The 22338-nt window shown below is 36.5% G+C and overlaps 1 protein-coding gene across 1 annotated transcript in view; it reads right to left on the bottom strand.

The window, feature by feature from the left end:
* Positions 1 to 6277: 6277 nt before the first annotated feature.
* SPEF2 (sperm flagellar 2) overlaps positions 6278 to 22338 on the bottom strand; it is an 87231-nt gene continuing 71170 nt past the window's right edge. Inside the window, exons 30-35 of the mRNA XM_055699863.1 lie at positions 20591 to 20773; positions 17105 to 17197; positions 16219 to 16392; positions 12951 to 13139; positions 12702 to 12828; positions 6278 to 6285 (exon numbers count right to left, since the gene is read on the bottom strand). Coding sequence (XP_055555838.1) covers positions 6278 to 6285; positions 12702 to 12828; positions 12951 to 13139; positions 16219 to 16392; positions 17105 to 17197; positions 20591 to 20773 — 774 coding nt within the window. The remainder of the gene's footprint in view (positions 6286 to 12701; positions 12829 to 12950; positions 13140 to 16218; positions 16393 to 17104; positions 17198 to 20590; positions 20774 to 22338) is intronic.

The following is a 22338-nucleotide window of genomic DNA, read 5'->3' as shown; positions in this document are numbered from 1 at the left end:
GTGAATGACATGCCCAGTTCAAAAAAAAAAAAAAAAAAAGCTGGTTTCATTGTGTCACTATTAATCATTATGAAGCTAAAAAGGAAAACACGATGCTAAATCAATTTCTGTGTGTACTATCTGAACTTCAGCTGTCATGGTACTGCAAAGTTTTGTGTGTTTAATCTAGGCCTGAATACACAGGACCTTGAATTCCAGGTGATTTAAGCACATCTGTTTTTAAAATCCTGGAAACAATGATTTGATTTTTGTAGGTACCATTACTTTTATTAACAAATTAAAAATGCCCAACAAGAAATCCTACACTGAGGTAATTAAGTATTATTTCTGTGGAAGTAGCAACACTTCTACAGGACGGACTACAATCAAGACCTGCTCCTAAACCTACTTTATGATAGCCATAACATCCATGAAGTTCTGTAGTGGATCAGACTGTGAGTTCAACAGTTATAATGCTGTAAATAAAAAAAATAATCTCAAACTGAGAACAGAATGTCATTTACTGGAAGAACAGCAATTCACAGTTAATCAGGATGCTATTAAACTTCTTCAGATGAAAATGTACTCCTATCTATAAATAGCCAGGAAAAGTTTTATCTTTCTTTATCTATATATGTATAGGTATATATGTGTATATACACATATTGGAAACAAAGAAAAGATGAACCACTGTTACAAGAAAAAGAAGAGAGGAAAAATGATGTCTTTGACTAAGCTGAACTGTGAAGTGGGCATGGGCACATTCTTTGTTACTAACAGGTATTGCTGCTACTTTTTGATTAACAAATATGATGTTCATAGCACAAGATAGGCACAGGTTTTTCTCGAAGTACAGACAACCACCTGCGTTATGTTAATATAGTAAGGCCATGAGCTAGAAGCTTGTCAATCCTTGAGCTACTAAGTCAAAGCTCTGCTATTCTGAAGTGTAAGGATGTCTAAAGATGTTGCTACTTAAGTCATGACAGTGAGAAATCTTGAATGTAAAGTGACTACAGAAGACAAAGGAAATAAAATTCAAAGCGTTTCAGAGAATCTTTAAATGAAGAACAGAATATTTAAAGGTCAGGAAATTCCGCCTACATGTACCTTTACAATATGAATGCTTCCAAACTGTATGAAGGTAGTGAAGTTTTAGTTCTATTTTCTTTGCTATAACTCTATTGAATCAATTTCTGTATATAAATTAATGATGAAGTGCATAATGCATGTGTGGCAAAGCCAAGGGTGAAATCTAGAACACATTTAAAAGTGACAGTGGAAGGTGTCATTTCAGCTTACCAACGGTGCTACCTGGAGATAGCCAAAGTCATATCTTTTGATCCAGTAGTGAAAGGATGTTCACTTTTTCATTCCTCTCAGCATGGTGCTCCTAAGATAAGCAAAGACACTGGAGAGCATTCTCATCCATTTTCATATTCAGGAGAACTAGTTATTCAGAGCCATTTGGTTGTGCTTGTGTTGCATCAATTAAGTAAATGATTTTGCATGATACAACTGAAAAGAATAAATTTAAGATCATAGAATAATTCAGAAAGGGATCTCCAGAGGTCATCTATTTCAATCTCGCTCAAGCAGCATCTGCATGAGGTTAGAACAGTTTGGTCAGGTGCTCAGTGCTTTATGCAGTCAGGTGCTGAAAGCACCACTGGGTAACCTGTTCCACTGCTGGACTGTTCCTATGGGGAAAAAGGTTTCTTTTACATCTGCACAGAACCAGTCATGTTTCAAATGGTACCCATTGCCTCTTGCCCTCCTGCCATGCACCACAGTAAATAATCTCCTTGATAGCTGTGTCATAGGTGTTGTAAAACTACTGTTAAGATTCCCCCAGACCTGCTTTCCTCCAGGCTGAACAAGCCCATCTCCTTCAGTGTCTCTCCTACTGGCAAGCACTCAAGCCTCCTGCGCTCCTGGTGGCTTCCACAGAACCTACTGCCATTTGCCGAAGTCTTTCTGGTATTAGGAGGCCCCAGACTGGACACACATCCTAGACATAATGAGTGCTGATTGCTGGAGGATAATGACTTTTCTCAATCTGTTCCTGTTAATACGTGCCAAGCTGGTGTTGGTCTTTGCTGCCAGGGAACACTGCTGGCTCATGTTCAGCTTGCTGTCCACCAAGATCTCCAAGTTCTTTTCAGCAGAGCTGTTCCACCGCTGGAAAACCCCCGGCATTTACTATTGTGAGAGGTTACTACTTCCAAAGGGGCAGCCTTTTGCATATGTCCTTCTTGAATTTGCAGGTGTGTATAATGATGAGATGCCAAACGGCAGAATATTCATTATCCATAATACTTAAAAATAAAAAAAATGTATTTTATTTCCTACTGTCAAGGAAATTTTGTAAAATTTGAAATTAAATAAAATTGCTTTTCAACTGACATACTTGTTACAGATATTGTTAGAAGTAGCAAAAGCAGTACAAAGCAAGTAATTCGTACCGACAGTGAACAATATTACATCTTGATATTTTTTGATTGCTGTTGTTTTAATTTCATAATGATAACATTGCAAAGAAGTTTGTGAAGCATGCTTGATTTTCAGATTGGACCTATCATTCTGTGCTTATTTCAATGGTTTAAAGAACTCTTTAGCAGTCTTCATGCATTAAGAAATCTCAGCATAGCTAAGAGGCTTTTCACAAAATGGCTTGCTTCACTTATGAGGGATATGAAAAGAAGCCATGCTGAACCTCATGCTCAGTGGAAATTTTGAGGTATGGACCACAGAGCAGACTGAGGAACTTTTCTTGCTCTTCTGGCAACAATGTGACATCACATAGCCACATCTTAAAACTGAAAAAAATACGGTCTTTAAAAGTGTTCTGGTTTCTTGTAAATTTTTGAATCTTCCTGCACCAAACTCTGCTTCCTGAGGGACGTGTCTGGAGGGATTCTACTTATGTAAGGGAATATATCACAGCTCTGAAACAGACTAATATGGAGCCTGAATTCTTTACAGAAGAAATGTTGAGCTTGATTTATACAGAGAGATTTTATGCGAGTCACTAAAACTGTAGGAGACACCCTAATTCAGTAGTACCTTTTAGTTTGTTGGGGTTTTTGAAAGAACATTTTTTCAGGGATGGAATACAGGTAATTTTAATTATGATAAGAATATTGTTAATATAAACTCCCTTGCATCTTTTCTAAGGCAAACTATCTAAGGCATACCCAAGAATACCTGAAATAAGTGAAGGAGCAGAAGAAATACAACATTAAAATATAGCATACTGTGAAAAGAGGATTAAACATGTTGCATACAATTAACTGAAAGCCAAACCAATTTTTCAGATTTTTAAAATTATGTATTAATTATGTATTAATATAAAAAATGCAGTTATTTCTTGTTTCAGTTCCCAATCACAAACTGGATTTAAAAGACTTATCCCTTTTGATTTTATGACTCTGTGATGAGGAAATTGCTACAAAATTTTAGCAAGTTGCTTCAACAGTTATCTACTTCCTTGTTAAAAATCTGCATGTTACTTTGAAGGCTATGGTTCCAGCCATTGAATCTTGCCTGTCTTTGTCTACCACAATGAAGATGTCTTACATGGATTTTTGTAAACAGGTATTTGAACCCCTTTTAAGTTTTCCTTTGATGAAGTAAGAAGATTGAGCTCCTTGAATTTTCTGGTACAAGACATGTGTTTCCCATCATTCTTGCAGTTCTTCTTGGAACACTTTCCAGTTTCCAACATCCTGCTTGAAGTGCAGATACAAAAACTGAACATGATACTACTGTAACTCCACTGGCAAATATGAGTGCAAATCTGTTCAGTATTCCCCCTTCATAAATACAAGGACGTCTTTCATGTCTGGGCCCCAACGTTAGGCCGGGAACCCCAAGTCTATTGAATAACTACCAATACTGATGTTTCGAGAATATTGGGGATGACATTTTGACAAAGTTGTATGTGCTATGTGAAGAAATGATTCAGGTAGCAAAGCAGATTAATTTGTGTGCATCATGAAGTCTGTTGTCATAAGTAAAACGAGGATGTTGAGGTTTTACCATGGTTTGCGGGGGCACAACAAAGTTACATATGTTTCTAAGATAGTACTTAGCTACGATGTGCCGGTGTGGTTAGCACAAAATATGTAGAGTGAAGAGACACAACATTATTTGCCTGAAGTGATAAGCCTACTGTGTTCTATTCCGAGCTTCACATATCACATACAGATGCTTTGATCTGCTCCTGCTGGACTACCACTTTCCTTTCAAAATCTAACTGTCTTTAATCAACAAATAAACAAACCTGCCATTATTGACAGCATATTCTAAAAATGTGACAAAATGTTTAATAGTTTATTGCAACAAAGAACAGAATATATTTTACAGGTAGGTCTGCTAGTCATTGTCTAACTATAACTATGCCAGTTTCTCTTTTTTCTTTGGTGCTTTTGCTTTTCTGATACATAATTATTTTATACCTCAAGCAGGTAATTTAGAAACCTCATTAGGAACATCAGAAGATGTTATGCAAGTACTATACTATGTTATACATACTTGACTTAAAAATAATAAAGATACATTAAAAACGTAGAAGTTTTCTGTGCAGATAGCACTTCTCAACAAAGAGCAAAGGTCTGTGGTTCCCTATGAGTTAGCTGACTTCAATGAGACTATCTGTATTCTTAGAGAGCATCATACGTTTGAGTATTTTGCTGATCAAACCAGGGAAAGGGTTCTTTAAATGTTTTGTGCGTTGTTATCAGGGTATTGCCAAATGCAGGAAAAAACCAACCCAAAATGATGGAGCAGTGTTCAGCTATGAGTAGGCATCCTGGAAGTATTTACTTACCATGTTTCTAAGCTAGTAAGACAATGTAGAATGCACATGGTTTGCTAACATCTTGTGCAGGTGACAGATTGCAAATCAGAAGGTATACTGAGTTCAGATAACCAGATACCTACTTGCTGTGTTCAGTCTTCAGAAAACTTGAAACTGCAGATCAGAAGGATGAGTACCACTGAAAACTGAGGATTTAGTTGACATCTAAATTTATTGGATATCTTTAGTTCAGATTTAGTTGACATCTCAATGTTGAATTCCAGAGGAATTAATTACAGAGCATGTTCTAAAATTTATGATAAAAATTTCCATGAAAAAATAGTTCCTATGATCTTATAGTTAGGCATCACTAGCCACATGACAGTGGAAAAAATGAATAAAACTGCAGGGAAACACAAACATTTTATTAACAGGGAAATTTCTATGAAAACTATTCCAGAACAACTTCCAGGAAAGCCAGTGAAGGTCAGAGGAGGTATAGAAAAAGAAACAACCACTTCAGCATAATCTGCCACAGAATGCAACTCCTCTAGGTGTCACCGTCTGCCATGGAGATTTTTAGACAAACATCATGCCTGAAAACCTGACGCGTGTGTCTGCAGTATTTGGTGTCCTTGGATACACTGCGCGGACCGAAAAAGGACTTTCAGCTGATCACTGAAAGCAGTTCTGTGGAACCCCACTGCAAATTCTACTGGTGTGGACAGATTGTGTGGCACCCACCTTACTGCTTCACCTGGGGCCCGCTCGGTGCAAGGCGGTGTGAGGGGAGTGGTGGGGAGCAGCACCCTGTGCCCCCCGCACTGCTGGGCTGCGGCCCGGGATGCTCCGGAGGAAGGATTTCAGTGGGTAGCAGCAGAGCTGAGCTTTAATGGAAGGTTAGAAATAGGCTGGATAACACAAATTCATCCTATACGCTGTCAACAAGCACTTCATTTTCACGTATGTGATGTCCTTTTGCTAGTTTATCCTGATCTTAGAGAACAGTGTTTTCATTTAGTTATTTTATTAGCTATGAATTGCAACATGTTTTTAAAAGTTAATTGATTATAATATTTGATTAATGAAAAATTGATGAATTAATAAACTATAGAAGTAAAAAAAGGTGACCAGGTATCTTAGCATACTGACAAGAACTGGACATATTTTATTCTTACACCAATTATTAATGAACACACTATCAGCTCTATTTAAGTTCAGAAACAGGCTTAATTTTTTTTTGTTGTTTGTTTGTGTTTCTTTCAATTTAAAGTAACAGAAAATGTGTGCAATTGCAATGCGATTTTGCTTTCACAACAAAAAACCAAAAAATCCTTCCCCATGGAAGGGAGGACTGGAGACGCGACACATTTCTTACAAACGTAAAAAAAAAATTTCTTATTATTCATGAAGAACAATTTTTCATTCATTTATGTCTTTAAATGGCATGTTTTGTCCATCAGTTGACTGTCCTTGTTCAGATCTTTGGAGAAAGATTTAATATCCTGTAAAAAGGAAAATGAAACATTAAAAGGTCATTTCATGTTGCAGCCTGATCTACCTTAAAACTTTCAATAATAACACCTGTCTTTCCATGGGGTGAGCTGTCTAACTAGTGACTATAAGATTATGAAGGAAAACTAACTTCAGTGGTGATATATTTCTATAAACTACACTTTCCTTACGTTACATAAGATGTGTGAAGGGCGCTGTTGTTTAGGTTCAGGTTAAGCACTATGTATGTTCAGTGCACTAATAAAAACATAAACATACAGTGACAATTGCGGAAGGAACATTCTTCATGGCAAATGCTAAAAGAGTTCCTTATGTATCAGGAATATCACTGAGATGGTGTTTTCATGTTATCTATACATTATTGTTTTCAGCAGTTTTAAAAAAACTACAGTGTTAAAATGTTATTTTTAAAGTAAGCAGAGATCTTCAGCTTCAGCTTAAACTTCTCAGTAAGGAGAGATATTAGAAGTGTTGTTTAAACTGGCAAATATTATTCAAAACATGCAGAGACAAATTCGTCAATAAAGTTTATTTTTTTATATGCTATATTTCAAGACAAACTTAAGTAACACTTCAAGAAAATGGAAATAAAAGAAAACAAGTAACTAACATTTGGAATAATACATACCTGCACTTAGTTATTTTTTTGTGAAGTTCTGCATTTTTTATAACTTTATATATACACACATATATTTATATTTATATTATTTATAATTTATATTTATATCTATATTTATATTTGATTCGTTGATTTTCAATAATTTTGTATTAGCACAATCTCCTCTATTTCCAATTTCAGCGATACTATCCATTGTGTAAGTAGGATGAACAAGGAATTTTTGATTAAAAAAAAATAATGTGCTGGATGTTTAATACAAAGATAAATAGCAATTTAACTTTCCAGCAATTTCTAGTATTGTCAGTAAACACATGTTCCTTTAGGAGAATAACTAACAGAATATTTATAAAATAAATCAATTTAAATTCTAACATACATTCCAATATGTATTTTGTGCAAATATATTGAAGATACAGCCTATTTTCAAAAGCAGAAGCAGCCTGTATGTAGCAATGCCTCACGTGCCTTGGAAAATATCAGGAGCATTTCCATGAATACAGAATAACCATGTTTAAAGATAATTTTGCCAGTCCTTTGTTTCTGAAGGTAGTACTAACATTTATCTTTGGCTCTAAGAAATACTTCAGTTTAAGGATGCCTTTTCCAGCACACTAGGTCACAAAAAGGAGTTTGAATTCTGGTTTGACAAAAATAAATGTTAGCAAATGGAACCTTCGTCAAGTTCATTATCAGTACTTATCATTACCACACAAAGCAGATGAGGATCTCAGCAAACTGTAGTGCTTCTGGCATGGTAGTACGTGAATTTTATTATAAGAGTTCTACAAGTTTATGTTCCTGTAAAGAATAAGTTTGAGAGAGCTACTGCTTATTGTCTTGGAGCAAATATAGAGACACATCCAATCCTGTCATTGTGTTCATGTGTGTGGGAAGTGGAAATTTTATGCTTTAGCAATGCCACAGAAGTATATGTTAAATATAAGTCTAAAAGGAAGAATGGTATGATTGCAAAATTATAATCTGATGCAGAAAAAAGAATGTAAGAACAGCATTTAAGAATGTTAAAAATGAGAACAATTTTATCTGGACAGATTTTACTTATGTAACTACCAGTTTTGCAGAGGAAATCAAACCTAAACAACCTCAAAACACTGGAGAAGTAGTACTCCTACAGATTTACTATACCATGTCTAATGAAGCAATCTTACTGTTTCTGCTATATTAGTTGATATTTTTATCACTTTTAAGGTAAGAAGCAGTATTTTTCATGTATGTTTGTATTTCATAAGATTGTTTTTAATGGAATATATGAAAAAGAGAAGCATAACATCAGTCTCTTTTTTAAAAGTAGGTATTTAAACACTGAGTTACATTTTCCTTCTCTTGCACATTAGGATATTTAAAACACCACATGAAAAAGGCTTCTCAGGTTTCATAAGTATTACAACTACTGGCTATGAGTAGACAGTGATTCAGCAGTGCTTTTTTCTGCCAAAGCATTGACTAGGAAGTATATGGTCCACCTCATAAGCCTTACTGAATATAATCTGTAGTAACTGTGTCCCTAGACAGAGAGCATTTTTACTTTGTTAAATGATACATGGGGTTCTGAATGCTTGTTCAGTTGTGTAATATGAAATGACTGCTGTGAATATAAACAGGTATTTTAATAATCGTGCAACATATAAGAAGTGGGTTTTTTCATATAGACATGTTAACTACACATTATTAGAAAACCTATCTCAGCAGAAGTCCTATTTGAATGAATATCTGAGTAATGCTACTGAAACGATTAATGAAACCAACAACAGCAGTAATAATATGACAATTAATTTAGAAGGAACAAGCTTGATGCGAGGGCCTATGTTACATATATTCAGAACACAGATGCACAGAAATACAATGTGATAATCCTATCTTCAAAGCTAGAGTTTTTTGAAAAGGATTATTCAGGATTTGAAAGCAGGGTAAAAAATGTAACATAACATTATCAAATGCATACTAGTTTCAATACAAAACCCCTGAATGCTAACTATCAAACTACCTTGTTATCCTGAGTAATTATGAATGTAGTCCACTCAGAATAACAGATTAATGCAAGCATTAAGAGTTATAGAGATAGAATATATCCCAGACTCTTTATTGAAATTTATCGACAATCAAAATGCAGAGTTACTAAATTGTATGGCTGTTTTTGTATTACTGTATCTGCAACAGCCTCAGGATGGAAGGCAAAATTTGTAACAAGAAATAATGCCAGGCCTGAAGATCCCTTAATAGACCAACATTAATAGACAAACCTATGTGATGGAAAAAGCAGAATTGCTTGCTTCTTCTGAATCAGTTGATGTAATAAAAATATTATCTCATTATTAAATGTATTTAAAGACAGTTTAATTCAGAATGTAATGAAGTGCATTCATAAACACACAATCACATATAGGTGTGGTCTAACTATTTAAAGGAACAATTTTAATTTGATAAGTGAAAAACGTGTGTTGCTAATAGCAAATCACTTGAAAGTTCTAGTCAGGACCAAAGACTTCTAATCAGGACAGAAAAGATCAAATGGAAAAGTAATAGAATTGCCAACCTTTTTCATTTGGTGGCATTTGTATGGAGGCTAACAGAAAGGCCATCATCATGTCGGATGTTGCCAGCCCATTGGTATATGAATTGATAAAACAAATTCCCTTCTTATCTGGAGAAAATATTTTTTATCAGAGATAGTATTGGTTAAAATTGAACAGTTCATCAAGAGGCCAAAGGAATCAGGTACCCTAACTCAAATGTAAAATGTTTTAAACTACATATTCCATTTATAGTTTTCAGCAAACCAGTTTATTTTCCACTGTTTATGACTGCAGTAGTAGAAACATTTTAACCTTAGAAACCACACCCTACCTTGCTATATTTATCTTGTAAAAGATCTCAGAGTAACAGTACTGTGGTTGAATTTCATTTTTACAGAGATTCTTACAGTCTCTGGAGTATTTCTGAAAAAATAATTGAAGCTAAATATATTCTTTACTTACTTTGGAAATGTTTTGGGAACAAAAAAGTTCACCTATTCACCTATTCACCAAGTATAGAATTGCCAGAGGAAAACTGTTCCTGGGGTTCATAAGTTTGTGACCCGAATCCTAACTGACATAGAACAATGGCCACTGGGTCTCTGTCTGTTTGCTGGTGAATATAATACTTTGCTGTCAAGCTGAGTAAGAACTTGTGGTCTTAGCTCTTTCCCAGTTAGTCAGAATTTCAAAGTAAGACTGTGAAGTGTTGATTTCATGCATAAAACAGCAGTCTGTATTTACCAGTACAGTCAAGGAATATAGAAAACGCAGAGCACTCTATTTAAATAGAGATACAGTCAGTGTAAGCCCTTGCAAGAGGACATTCTAAGTATTACAAATGAAAACTGAAGTTCTGCATCATCTATCTGTCCAGTCAGGAGCTACAGGCATCAAACGAATCTACCAAATAAGTAGAAAAATGTATTATTTAAATCCAATTATATGAAAGTATCTTTGATAAACAAGCTGTGGAAATTCCTTTGGGCCACAGCATGTGCACTGAAATCCTCAGCTACTGCCAAGATTCATAATATATATTTTCACACCTACCCCTTTTCTCACAGACTGACAATTTTTATAACTGTACTTCCCTGAAAATACCCTACCAGTCACAAATAACATAGGTGATTGATGGTAGCTAATGCATTTCAAACATATACTAGAATCTACTCTTTAAGCTATATAACATAGTTCCTCCTGAAAGTGGTACAGGAAGATCAGAAATTTTAACAAAGAATATAAACTGTGCTTTTGATATTCAGCTACTGGTTAGTGTGAAAAGGTTTTAATAAAGAAATCCCTCTCTCTGTAAATAGCAGAGTATGTGCATATAGCATGACCCAGTTTAAACGCTAGTTAAGTGTTACTTCAGGTTGCATGACATTTGGTCTTTTTGGGGAGCTTGCGTTACGTTGAACGTGGCAAAGTCAGTGAAATGTTTGTGTAAAGAACAGTTATTGACATGGATCACGTACAGAACAGAAAGCTAGTTTAAAAAATGGTTTAGTCTACAAGAAATTCAGTGAAATTGGAAAACCGATCAAATTAGGAGATGCAGTAAGTACTTGATTAAATAATAAGGGTCTGGAAGAAAGAATGGGGAATGTAAGGGAAGAATGACCTAACATTCCATGGTGTTTATTTTCCTTGGCTGAGACATTAAGATAGTCAGGACAAATACTCATTAATAGTCATAATCTTCAGTTGTGTTGTATTGTCTTAAATTTTCCTTTTGTAACTCTTCCTACCATAGCAAATAAAATTTTAACCCTTACTTTGACAGAGTAAATATATCCTTTAATTCTTGTATCTTGTTTTTTACTAACAATGATTATAAGTGAAACAACAAATGATGGGCACTTCACTTCTTAGAATTAGTACTGGGGCCAGTCCTGTTTCATATCTTTACCAACGATCTGGGTGAGGGGACCGAGTGCCCCCTCAGTGAGTTCACAGGTGACCCCCAGCTGGGGGGAGCGTTGATCTGCGGGAGGGCAGGAGGCTCTGCAGGGGGGTCTGGGCAGGCTGGAGCGATGGGCCCAGGCCAGTTGTGTGAGGGTCAACCAGGCTCAGTGCCGGGCCCTGCCCGTGGGTCACACCAGCCCCCGCAGCGCTGCGGGCTGGGGGCAGGGGGCTGGGAACTGCCTGGGGGGAAAGGGCCTGGGGGGGCTGGTCGGCAGCCGGCTGGGCATGAGCCCCCCGTGTGCCCAGGTGGCCAAGGAGGCCAGCAGCACCCTGGCTGGTGCCGGGAACAGCGTGGCCAGCAGGGCCAGGGCAGTGCTGTCCCCCTGCACTGGGCACTGGCGAGGCCGCCCCTCGACTCCTGTGTTCAGGTTGGGCCCCTCACTGCCAGGGGGACGTAGAGGGGCTGCAGCGTGTCCAGAGACGGGCAGGGGGCTGGGGCCGGGGCTGGGGCACAGGGCTGGTGGGGAGCGGCTGGGGGAACTGGGGGGGGTCAGCCTGGAGAGGAGGAGGCTCGGGGGCACCTTGTGGCTCCCTGCAGCTGCCTGACAGGAGGGTGTGGGCAGGGGGGTCGGTCTCTTCTCCCAGGTGACAAGTGACAGGGCAAGAGGAGACAGCCTCAAGTTACGCCAGGGGAGGTTTAGATTGGGTATTATGAAAAACTTCTTCCCCGAAAGGGTGGTCGAGCATTGTAACAGGCTGCCCTGGGAGTTTGTTGAGTCATCATCCCTGGATGTGTTTAAAAAAACTTGTAGATGTGGTGCTTAGGGATGTGGTTTATTGGTGGACTTGGCAGTGCCGGGTTAACAGTTGGTCTTTTCCAACCTGAATGATTCTATGATTCTGTGATTCTATTCTGTGTTTTAATGCACATTTAAACACATGTGCAGGTAACAGGAAGAACATTTGAACCTGTACCACCTCTGCATGCCCTTTTCTACAGCCTGGTTGGCCTGGGATGGAATGTGTTCTAACACATATCCCATAATGTCATGCAGTAAGATCCTTTTGGGAAGATAATTCAAGGTCGCTTCTTCCCATGGATGGGGGGAAAGGCAGTGCCACATGTGACAATGCAGTAGGAAACCTGTAGGCAGCCACAGGCCAGCATGACAGGTATGAAAAAATAGGCCAGAAGGCAGTTCAGTCTTCAATAGACAAAGTTTTCATGGAAAACGAATCAACTGATCTCTCTACAATCTGCTATGCTGTATAACTGGTCTATACTGGAAACTGGCAGAATTTCAATATGTGTACTTAAAAAGTTCTTCATCCCAGAAAGCAATACTTACAGGAAGCTTGTATTCTTGATACTTGTTGATCAAGTCTTGAATGAAAGGATGCTTCAAAAGGAGTGCAGCTGGAATGGGTTTCAGATCTTCGGTGCCTAATTCTTTGTAAATTTTGATTAAATGCTGTAAGAAAAAAAAAAAGAAGTGGTCAATTTATTAAGTGTTTAAAAAATCTGGGGAAAAGCAAAGCTTGCAGCAGGTATTTATTAATACAAAATAAATCTTCTTTAAGTCTACCAGCCTACCTTATCATAGCTGCCTTCCTTCTCCAGATAACTAAATCTATGACTATCTGTATCTTTACTTCCTCCAGTATGAAACACTTTGAGTAGGGTTTCCACTGAAATTATACCTTCACCCGTGTAATTCAAGACTTCTTTTTCACCTTCTGGTAAAGTTTTCTCATGTGGTACTATGTTGATATAAGGAAAAGCCTAAGCAAATAAAGCATAGGTGTAATACTTAGTGATAAATCAGTAGGTCATCTGTTTCAGTAAGATATTCATTAAGGATCAGTGGGTTATACTTGCAAATTTCAGTTCTTATAAAACAAAAATCACCAGCTCACACAAAACTACCTACTGAACTATAGGATGAAGGAATAGATCATGAGAGCCCAGAAATATCCATAATGTTGGTGTTAGTAGAACACCAATAAACAGTTTTTTCCAGGGACATGGCCAACATTACACTGAGAAACTACTATTCTTCAGAACAACAAAACATAAAAATACCTAATAGTTACAAACTACAATACTCTACCAAGAACTTTGTGTCTGTATAAGTAGTAAATTTGGTAATTCTGGATGTTCACATGAAAAAAGCAGTATGAATTTTCTAGTCCAGATCAAGGAATCACTGCAAGAACTTTATTTTGGCTAACAGCTAACATAGGCTGACCAGCACTCCACAGAAAAAGATAAGGAAGTCTTTATGCAGAAAAATTAGAAGTTTACTATAAACAAGCCATGAGGTATCTGCAGTGCTATCAGAGATGGCCAATGAGGAAAAAAAACCAAACAAAAAACGAGCTGCTTTAGAGATTTGTGAGCACAATGATGAGAAAGAACCTTACACAAATTAACAATGCTTGGACCGGATTAGGCCACTGTGTAGACTAACCATTAACAACAACAGGATTTAATTGAACACACCATTTCTTTCTTCATTAGGAGGAGGGAGAGACTGCTGAGATTAAGTTGCACTTGTGTTACATGTCTTAGGCCTTAATATATGCCTTTTTCAACACAGGAGGAGCGGAGTCATTGATACAGCCTTTTTAACACTCAACAGTGGACTTACAGAAATACTGGCACATAGGTTTTTCTGTCTCCCACTGTAGGTTTGTATTTAGCTATAAGTTCTACATAGCCAATAACAAAATTATTGAGACTTAAAAGCTAAGCATTTTGAGTGAAAGGGTCTTTGCTGTGGATTTAGTAAAAGTAACAAAAGTCCCTATAATGTTTGATCTGCTATCAACATCATTAGAATTTCTGGCATATTTCTGTAGGGAGCTATCAACGAGAAGTCATTACAATTATCAGCACAGAACAAGAAAAAAAGAAGAGACAAATTAGGTGCTGCTCTGTTAAGCGCCTACTTATAAGCTGTCCCCACTGATGAATATTCCACTGATAGAATTTACTAGATTTCCAGTACCTGTAGTGAGACTTGAGATATTTAGGTCACATGTAAACTGCCACGGGTAGACAAGGGTTTAGGTTCTTAATTTGGTGCTGAAAACCACTTTGGACATCTTCAGGGATCTTTGTCTTTCTATTTGATGGAACTTGACTCAGATATACCACCATACCAACTCATAATTTACTTTTTGCCCCCGTGTGGTTGTGGAATATCCTACATGAAATGCTGGTGAAAACTCATTCACTGCAGTGTAACAGGATTTTATTTGTTCTCTTTTTTCTGTATTCAATGTTACAGAAGAAAGGAAATATTAGAATGATGTTCTAGCAGCCATGCAATTTTGACCACCAATTTATGAAAGATGACTACAAAGTCAAAGAGCATCCATACATGCAAGATGCTCATTTAGCATCTAATTCTTAGACGTTTCTAAGTTTCCATGGGACTCCCCAAGCTGAATCAGGCACACAAACTGTCTGTATAGTACACTGTAAGACATGCATCAGACATAGCACTGATTTAATGAGACAATACTTTAGGTGGGAAACTAAGCATGAGGAAATTCTCAGGTTGCATAGGGTATAACTGTGCTCCTCAGAGATATGCTGTTAATTCTAGACTGAAGGGAAACGTGTCCATTCACTGTGACTCGCAGCCTTCAGAATCATTGACATAGGTGATAATGCCAGTGTAGTTACTTACAATCTTGTAAGTCCCAACCAAACAGATCAAACAAAACAGAAAACACTGCGGAGGAGAACAGGCTGTGTTGCTTTATATCCCATGATGGGGGGTTAGAACTTTCCATTGAAATATGGGAAATTAAGTTCAGATGTACTGTATCTAACTAGGAGCATTCTGTGCTCTCCTCCTTTCTATGAAATATAAGAAGGCAATTGTCTTATTCAGTCTCTCACATGGACAAAACCTCTGATGTGACAAATAAAAGCAGACACAGGGAAGTACAATACCACATTTTGCCATGTGAAGTAATAAAATGTAATTATGAATATGTATAGGTTTACACTGTGTGGTAAAATAATGCCCTTTCAATACTGTTTCCAGTGAGCACAACTGTATTTTAAGTATTAGGCAAATGCTACAGTCATTGTGGTTGTGAAAGTATATGAAAAGGTTTTGTTACCTAGAAGAGTGAGCTCTTTCCAAGGTATGTACAGATATATATTTTATGTCTCAAAAAAATTCTTATAATTCAATAGTAACTGATGCATGTAGTGCACTAATGGCAGTTTTTAGACTTTAAAAATAACAGCATACTCCAGAAATACTAACAGTGTTCAAAAGCCCATCATTTGATGTGACAATACATTCATCATAGCTCGAAAAACAACTGAAAACCTTATTTCATATGAAACAAATTATTAATTATTAATCCTTCTGATTTACAGGTAAACACAAACACTTGAAAATAATAACAAAGGTGTATATACTTCTAGATACCCAAAAGTAACACAATGGAAAAGAAAGATCAGCAATAATACCAGGTTTTACATCTTTAGATAACAACACTGTAAGTCACAGTCTAATTCCTGGGGATGGATAGCTGGACTTAATTTTTAAAATTAGGTCAAAAAATGCCCTCCATTTACCTATACAAGGACCAGTTACTAGTAAATGCCTTCAACTTTCATTATTATTTGGCAAGCAAATTTTCAGACTTCTGGAAGAATACTTCTGAATATTATTACCAAAGTCAGTGGAACTATTTGCAGAGCCCACATGAAGTCAGTGGGACAACTTGTAAGGACTGGAACTACCCAGGATAAGAAAATATACAGAAATCTAGCTAATATATAATTCTCAAGCTTTTCTATTGTTCTTTAATATTTTACTGTAATATTTTACCACACATGGAAGAGAAGCTTCTTCTTCTCTATGAATATATGTTCCAGTAGCAATGCTAAGTGCTCTGTAAACACCTTCAACTGGATCAGAGTGGGAGGCAAAGTAAAGTAGCATCTCAGTATAGTTGACCAGAGCAGGATCTTTACTGGTATCAGCAAATAAACTGAAGAAAAACTATAAAAGAAGAAAAATACGTAAATTAATTTCTACAAGTGGGATTTAATAAAATACAAATTAAAGACTGTATATAAAAGGATAAAATAACAACTGCTGATCTTTAAAAATGTGTTGAGGTTGTGCAAATCAAGGTAAATCAGAAGTGTGTCTGAGTCATTCAAGGAAACAGAAATTGTAGTATTTTCTTTTCTAGACTGAGGACTTTCACAGAACAAGGAGAAATTAATAAAATCTTGTATCATGCAAGTAAGTCCAGAACATGTTCTTGTATTCAGATCACACTATTACCTCCCTTTTCCATGGAGATTTCCATCAGCTTAGATGCAGAGATTATTTGCCTCCCATTCTTTACAAAGATGGTTACTGTGTAGCAAAATTAATGAGGTTCAACGGAGAACAGGAATAATTAAGTCTGAGTAGGCTATGATTTAGAATACTGAAGGAAAATTCCTAGATTCCTTTCTACATTACTGCTAACTTTGAGGGTTTTATACATGGAAATCATATTCTGAAGCACCACCTGACCTCAAAAACCATTGAAACATTGCAGCAAACATGGAAAAAAAGAGGAGACCCAAGAATCTTTTGCATGAGACCTCTCAGGTCAGAACAGTGAACAGTCTCTTCAAAATACCATTAAGTTACCTTTATGAGATGTCTTACAGAACAGTGAACAGTCTCTTCAAAATACCAATGTTTTTTAAGTTACCTTTATGAGATGTCTTAGCCTATCTAAAGGCAAAGAATCCATGCAACTTTCTGTTGTGTTTAGATCTTCATTTCCATTAAACCATAAGCCAACCTGATTTTAAAAAAAAAGTAATTTATTTTCACACATTAAAATAAAGTGGTCTTTCCATTCTATAATTGTTTAACAGACAGATTAGTAAGAGCTTAATCACTGGACTAAATTAAGCTGAATTTGTTATTAATATACAATGACATCAGAATAATTTAAGTAGCTGTTTGTAATACATACTTTGGAAATTACTGAAAATAGAGTTGAAGTGACTCTCTGCTCTTGAAAGTGTGAATTAACTAGGTGGTTGTAAACCTACACTGCCCAAGAAGCAGAACATAATGCAGAGCTTCTATGTGTGTTCTGGCTTCTTGCTTTCAGGTTATCCTTTGCTACACCATAGCTTTTGTCCTAACTGTACTTTTGGAAGAAACTGTCCACACACTTCAGTATAATGAAGGACAGAGGCATGGCTTTTCCCATGCTTGCCTGCTCCCAACAAGAAGACTTACATTACAGACAAGAAGTGTTCTGTAATGCCTACAGAATTACACCTGCAACTGCAAACTAAAAATGCCCAAAACTAACTCTCCAACACTAGACCCAATCCACAGGACATACCAGCTAAATCGTACCTTCTAAAACAGGATGGCCATGAACAGACCCCCTACAGAAAGAAACCCTTGACTGGAAGTGACCCCTATTAAACCTTGCCAGGTTAGGGAAACGTCACAGCATAGACAATTGAGTACCACTACCTGGGGATGTTCCCTAGTACTGCACAGTTTATTACTACAGGCACAGACAGAGGGGCCAGCTGGGGCACCTCAGATTCCCTGTGGAAGGTTCTTCCTGCAATTCTCAATGACTATTGTTTGTCATTGTCTCTTGTGAATACAGTAAAATAAAATAAAAGTTTCATGACATTTTGAATGCATGAACAAAATTTGTTTCCCTTTTTATTCAAAGATTATAACATTTGAAAAAAATGTCAGTATATTCTGTGTTACATTAATAGGCTAATATGGAAGATTTCAAATAGTTGGAAATCTTCACGAATCTCAGATGTTATTGAAAGATGCCATAGCCTTTCACTGTAGGTATTAAGTGAAAATATTGTAACAAAGTTACAAATTTCATTAGCAACATCCTTCTCCACATTTCAGATGAATTACTACATTTTTGATTGCATAAAATATTGCTTTATTATTATGTGTTTTCTTTTCAAAGCAAGACAATGAAATAGGACAAAACAGGAAGTTTGAAGAGATTTTCAGAAAGGAAAACAAGCCAGTAAAATAAAATAATAAATTAGTAAAGAAAAAATTGTTTTCTGCTTTTTTCCCCATGTAAGTAAGCTGGGAAAACTGAGCAAATAATAACAAGAAAATAGGTTTAACGTTATCCTTCAGATCTTTCCCAGAAAGATATCAGATGGTTTGCTCTGAATGATATAATTATAATATTAATGATAAAAAATGATATATAATTATTTTACTAACTCTTTGCTATTGTTCTTTCCTTATTTTTATGGATTACACTGACTCATACATTCTCTAGTGCACCATGTTCCACAGAACATGAATCATTTTTTCTTCAAGAAAGAAATTAATGAGAAAGAAATGGAACAAGTATTGACCTCATAAAATTTGCCACAAATTGCTCCCAAAGGAGCATTTCAATACAAACATTTCAATAAAACCAAGTCAGATGTTCCTCATCAATTAAGGACTAAATTTTACTCAAGCCTGCAAGATTCTGTTCTTGTTCTTCTCATAAACAGAATATGCAAAAAATTCAAACCACAGTGCTGTCAGTAACATGAACTGTAGCACCTCATATAGAGCAGGTATACAGGGGATTTGTGTGGTTTTTAAGTGAACGAAGTTTTGGTCAGATTTACAAACATGAAATAGTGGCGACAGACATTACAACTTTTATTTGCAATGTGAATCAGCTAAAGAGCAAAATCTTCAGAGCAATGCAGACTGTTGAACTGAATTGGTTTGGATAGTCTCTGGAGCTTCCTATAACATCCTCTTGAGCACCTAAGTTATGTGCCTGCCCAAATTGTTCTGTTCCAAGAAAGGAGCTTCAGTAGTGGAGTTATATGTGTGTTTACTCCAGACTTTTTAGTCCTTTTTAAGTTTTTAAGGAACTGTACGACTGTAGGTTCAGAGTCATCACTTTCACAGAAGTTTGGAAGAACTACCAAGAGGTAGGTCTACAAACAAGTGTACACCATTGTGTATTTACTATCATTTACTGAATGTGAGCCAATTCCGATCTTGAAGTAAATTAATTGCTCAGTTAATATTATTATTTGAACTAGGATCCCATGTTAAAAATGTACATTCACAGTCTGCATGTCTTGTAACTGTTAGCTTATTTTTAAATTCTCACACTTCAGTAAAAATTACCACATCGATAGAAAAATAGATGCAGATAGACCTGCACATTATGTGGGTTTTATGGCTTTGCAGAATTTGTTTCTTTGCAAGTCTGGCGTGGGTAGGGGTTGGCAGACACTCCTGGAAGTTTTAAATTAATCAAAATATTTCTGAAACTGACAGGCCTCTGGAGGAACACAGCCTCTGATTTTTGAGGAAAACTAATACTAGGTGATTGGAAAACACACTGCAATAAAGGCTCTATGAAATTTATTTGAAACAGTTTGAAAATTAGTTTAGTATCACCCAAAAAATACAGAACTGTAGAACTTTTATGTACACATGCACACAGATATGTATCTACCTATATATTTGTATACATACATATATATGGCTAGTACACATTAAAAGTCATCCTAAGTATAATTAAGAATCCTAAGTAAAAGGAAGTGAAAATTTAATGAGCAGAATTTTGCTAAACAAAGGAGAATGTATTCTCAATACTCTTTCATGAAACTTGCTTCCCAAAAACCTTTGCTAAACTATGTGACAGTTCAAATAGAAGACACCTTTAGAGAAAAGAATAGATCAAATAATTTTATAATTTCCCCTGTATTCAAAATCTGAAAAATAATCTTCAGTTGCAAAGAATTCCTTATTGGAAACATTCTAGGAATATCTAATTAAAGTAGAGCTGGTGAGCCCAAAGTAAAATACTTATTTCTGTTTGGAGCAAATTCTTTGTTTTATATAGTGTCAAACAAGTTAATAAAAGTCAAAGCTCTCACAGAAGAGTTTCTTTAGAACAGGAAGGATATTAATTTGAAATTAATTTATGGGGAAAGTAGGAAATGGAAGTAAGGAGTTAGTTTATTTAGCCTGATTTGTGGGACTATGGATAAGATTAGGCCTCCAGTTTCCTGAAGACAATTTTCATTAGAAAGCACCCCCAAAACCCCATACATTTAAAATTCAGACTGGATTTCTGAATGTGAATAAACCCAACAATACATCAATCATTTCAGAGAGTTAAACAAAAGAATATTATTCAGGAAAAAATTATAACCTGCATATAGTATTCCTGTGTAACAAAGCCTGATCCAGCTACGTCAATGGACTGGAAGCCACGCAGTGCTTCAAGCAGCTGTGTCACAGACGGCACTGGCCAAGGCTGCGCTGCTGCTAGCAAGAACCTGCGCCAGTCGGTAAATTCTGAGTTCACTGTGAATGCAGATGCCAGATTTTGTAACTATAAAAACAAAATAATAAATATTGTCAAATATGCACACATAAACATACACTTTCTATATACCACGTAACCTTAGGACTTTTTCATGGTTAGGGTGGACAAGGTTCTGCAGTGCGACTTCAAAGATGTATAAAGGACATGTGTCACTGACCAAAGCAGTCCACAGACCGCTGTCTGTCACTGAGGCCAACTGGCATGTGCAGTTGATATCCGTCTAAATAAATACTTTGACTCCCTAAATAGGGGTCTGTATGTAAAGTGCTATGACATAACAACTCTTAGTACATACTAACCCCTGAACCAAGTTCCATCTGGGAGAGTGCTAAGACCTGAACTGACAATTTAGCAGCATGCGTATAAAATCTAGTAAATGCTCGGGGCTGTGCCTTGGGCCTATCTTGCTTACTCTTACAGCTGTCTACCAAGTGGCTTTTCTCTGTTCCAGCATTATTTTCAGTTAAAAAATGTTGTAGTAGAAAAGCTGCTTTGCAGCTTGCCACATGTATCTTTTTACCACTGACGATGTTGTATGTGGATAGCAGAGTGGGGCAGAGAACACAAACAGGAGAATACGTGTAAAATCTCCTGACACGGCATTGCAAAGGCTGTATCTGATAGAGGAAATAAAGGCACAGTTTATTTCTACACTACTGGTGTGGCGAGACCCTGCTGTGTACCTGTACGCTATGTTCTGCCCCACACCCAGACTTCCTTGTGAAGTGTCCCGTTTGCTCCAGGATGGAGTTCAAGAAGGAGGTAACGTGTCTACGAGAATAAGGGTCTGGGGCAACTCAGAGACAGACAATTTGGTAATGCCGTAGATGTCATCTGCCCTAACACTGGCAGGTACAGTACCATTTCCTACACCTTGAAAACTTATTTGAAATGTTATTAAGTCACACAATGATGAAATGGTGAGTTCAGTTCAGAATAGCTTCTGCAGAACATACACCTTAGCTCATGCTTCATGCATTTCCTTTTGCATATAAATTCTTGCTTTGACTATAAATATAAAAGAATAATTTTAAAACAGTGCTCTTAAGGAAAGGAAATTCTGTTATTAAAATTAAAATAGTACTTACAAGCACTTAAAAGTTCTCAAAGAGTAAAGAACATGGGATACAAGCACATGTGGTCTATTAATAAACAATGTTTGACTCATAGTTTTCCACATATAATTAATCTCCTGTGCTAAGATTAGATTTTTATATACTGATGATGACAGCTGTGTCTAATTTTCACTAAACAGTGGAAAACCGTCACTCAGAAACTTTACAATGTTTATTAATGCATTTCATCTGTGTGAACAATATTTGAATAAAGCTGCTTCCCTCATGTAAAATCCAATTAAAATCTTAATGTAAATCATGGCTTACTGTCAGAAATAATAATGAAAATATGCTAAAACAAGTAAACCGTTTCATTCCATAGACTTACCAGCAACATTTGAAAGTAAAATTAATCAGACAATTCAGTGATGGAAGATCTGGAAAGACTAATAATTTTTCATGTTCCTAAATCTGAAAATCTTGGATAAGTAAGTTTAAGGTCATACAGCTCAAGAT

This window comes from Falco cherrug, chromosome Z, assembly GCF_023634085.1.
Source record: "Falco cherrug isolate bFalChe1 chromosome Z, bFalChe1.pri, whole genome shotgun sequence".
Lineage (NCBI taxonomy): Eukaryota > Metazoa > Chordata > Aves > Falconiformes > Falconidae > Falco > Falco cherrug.
Note: the sequence above shows the minus strand (reverse complement) of the source record. Positions and strands in the feature narration are given on the sequence as shown.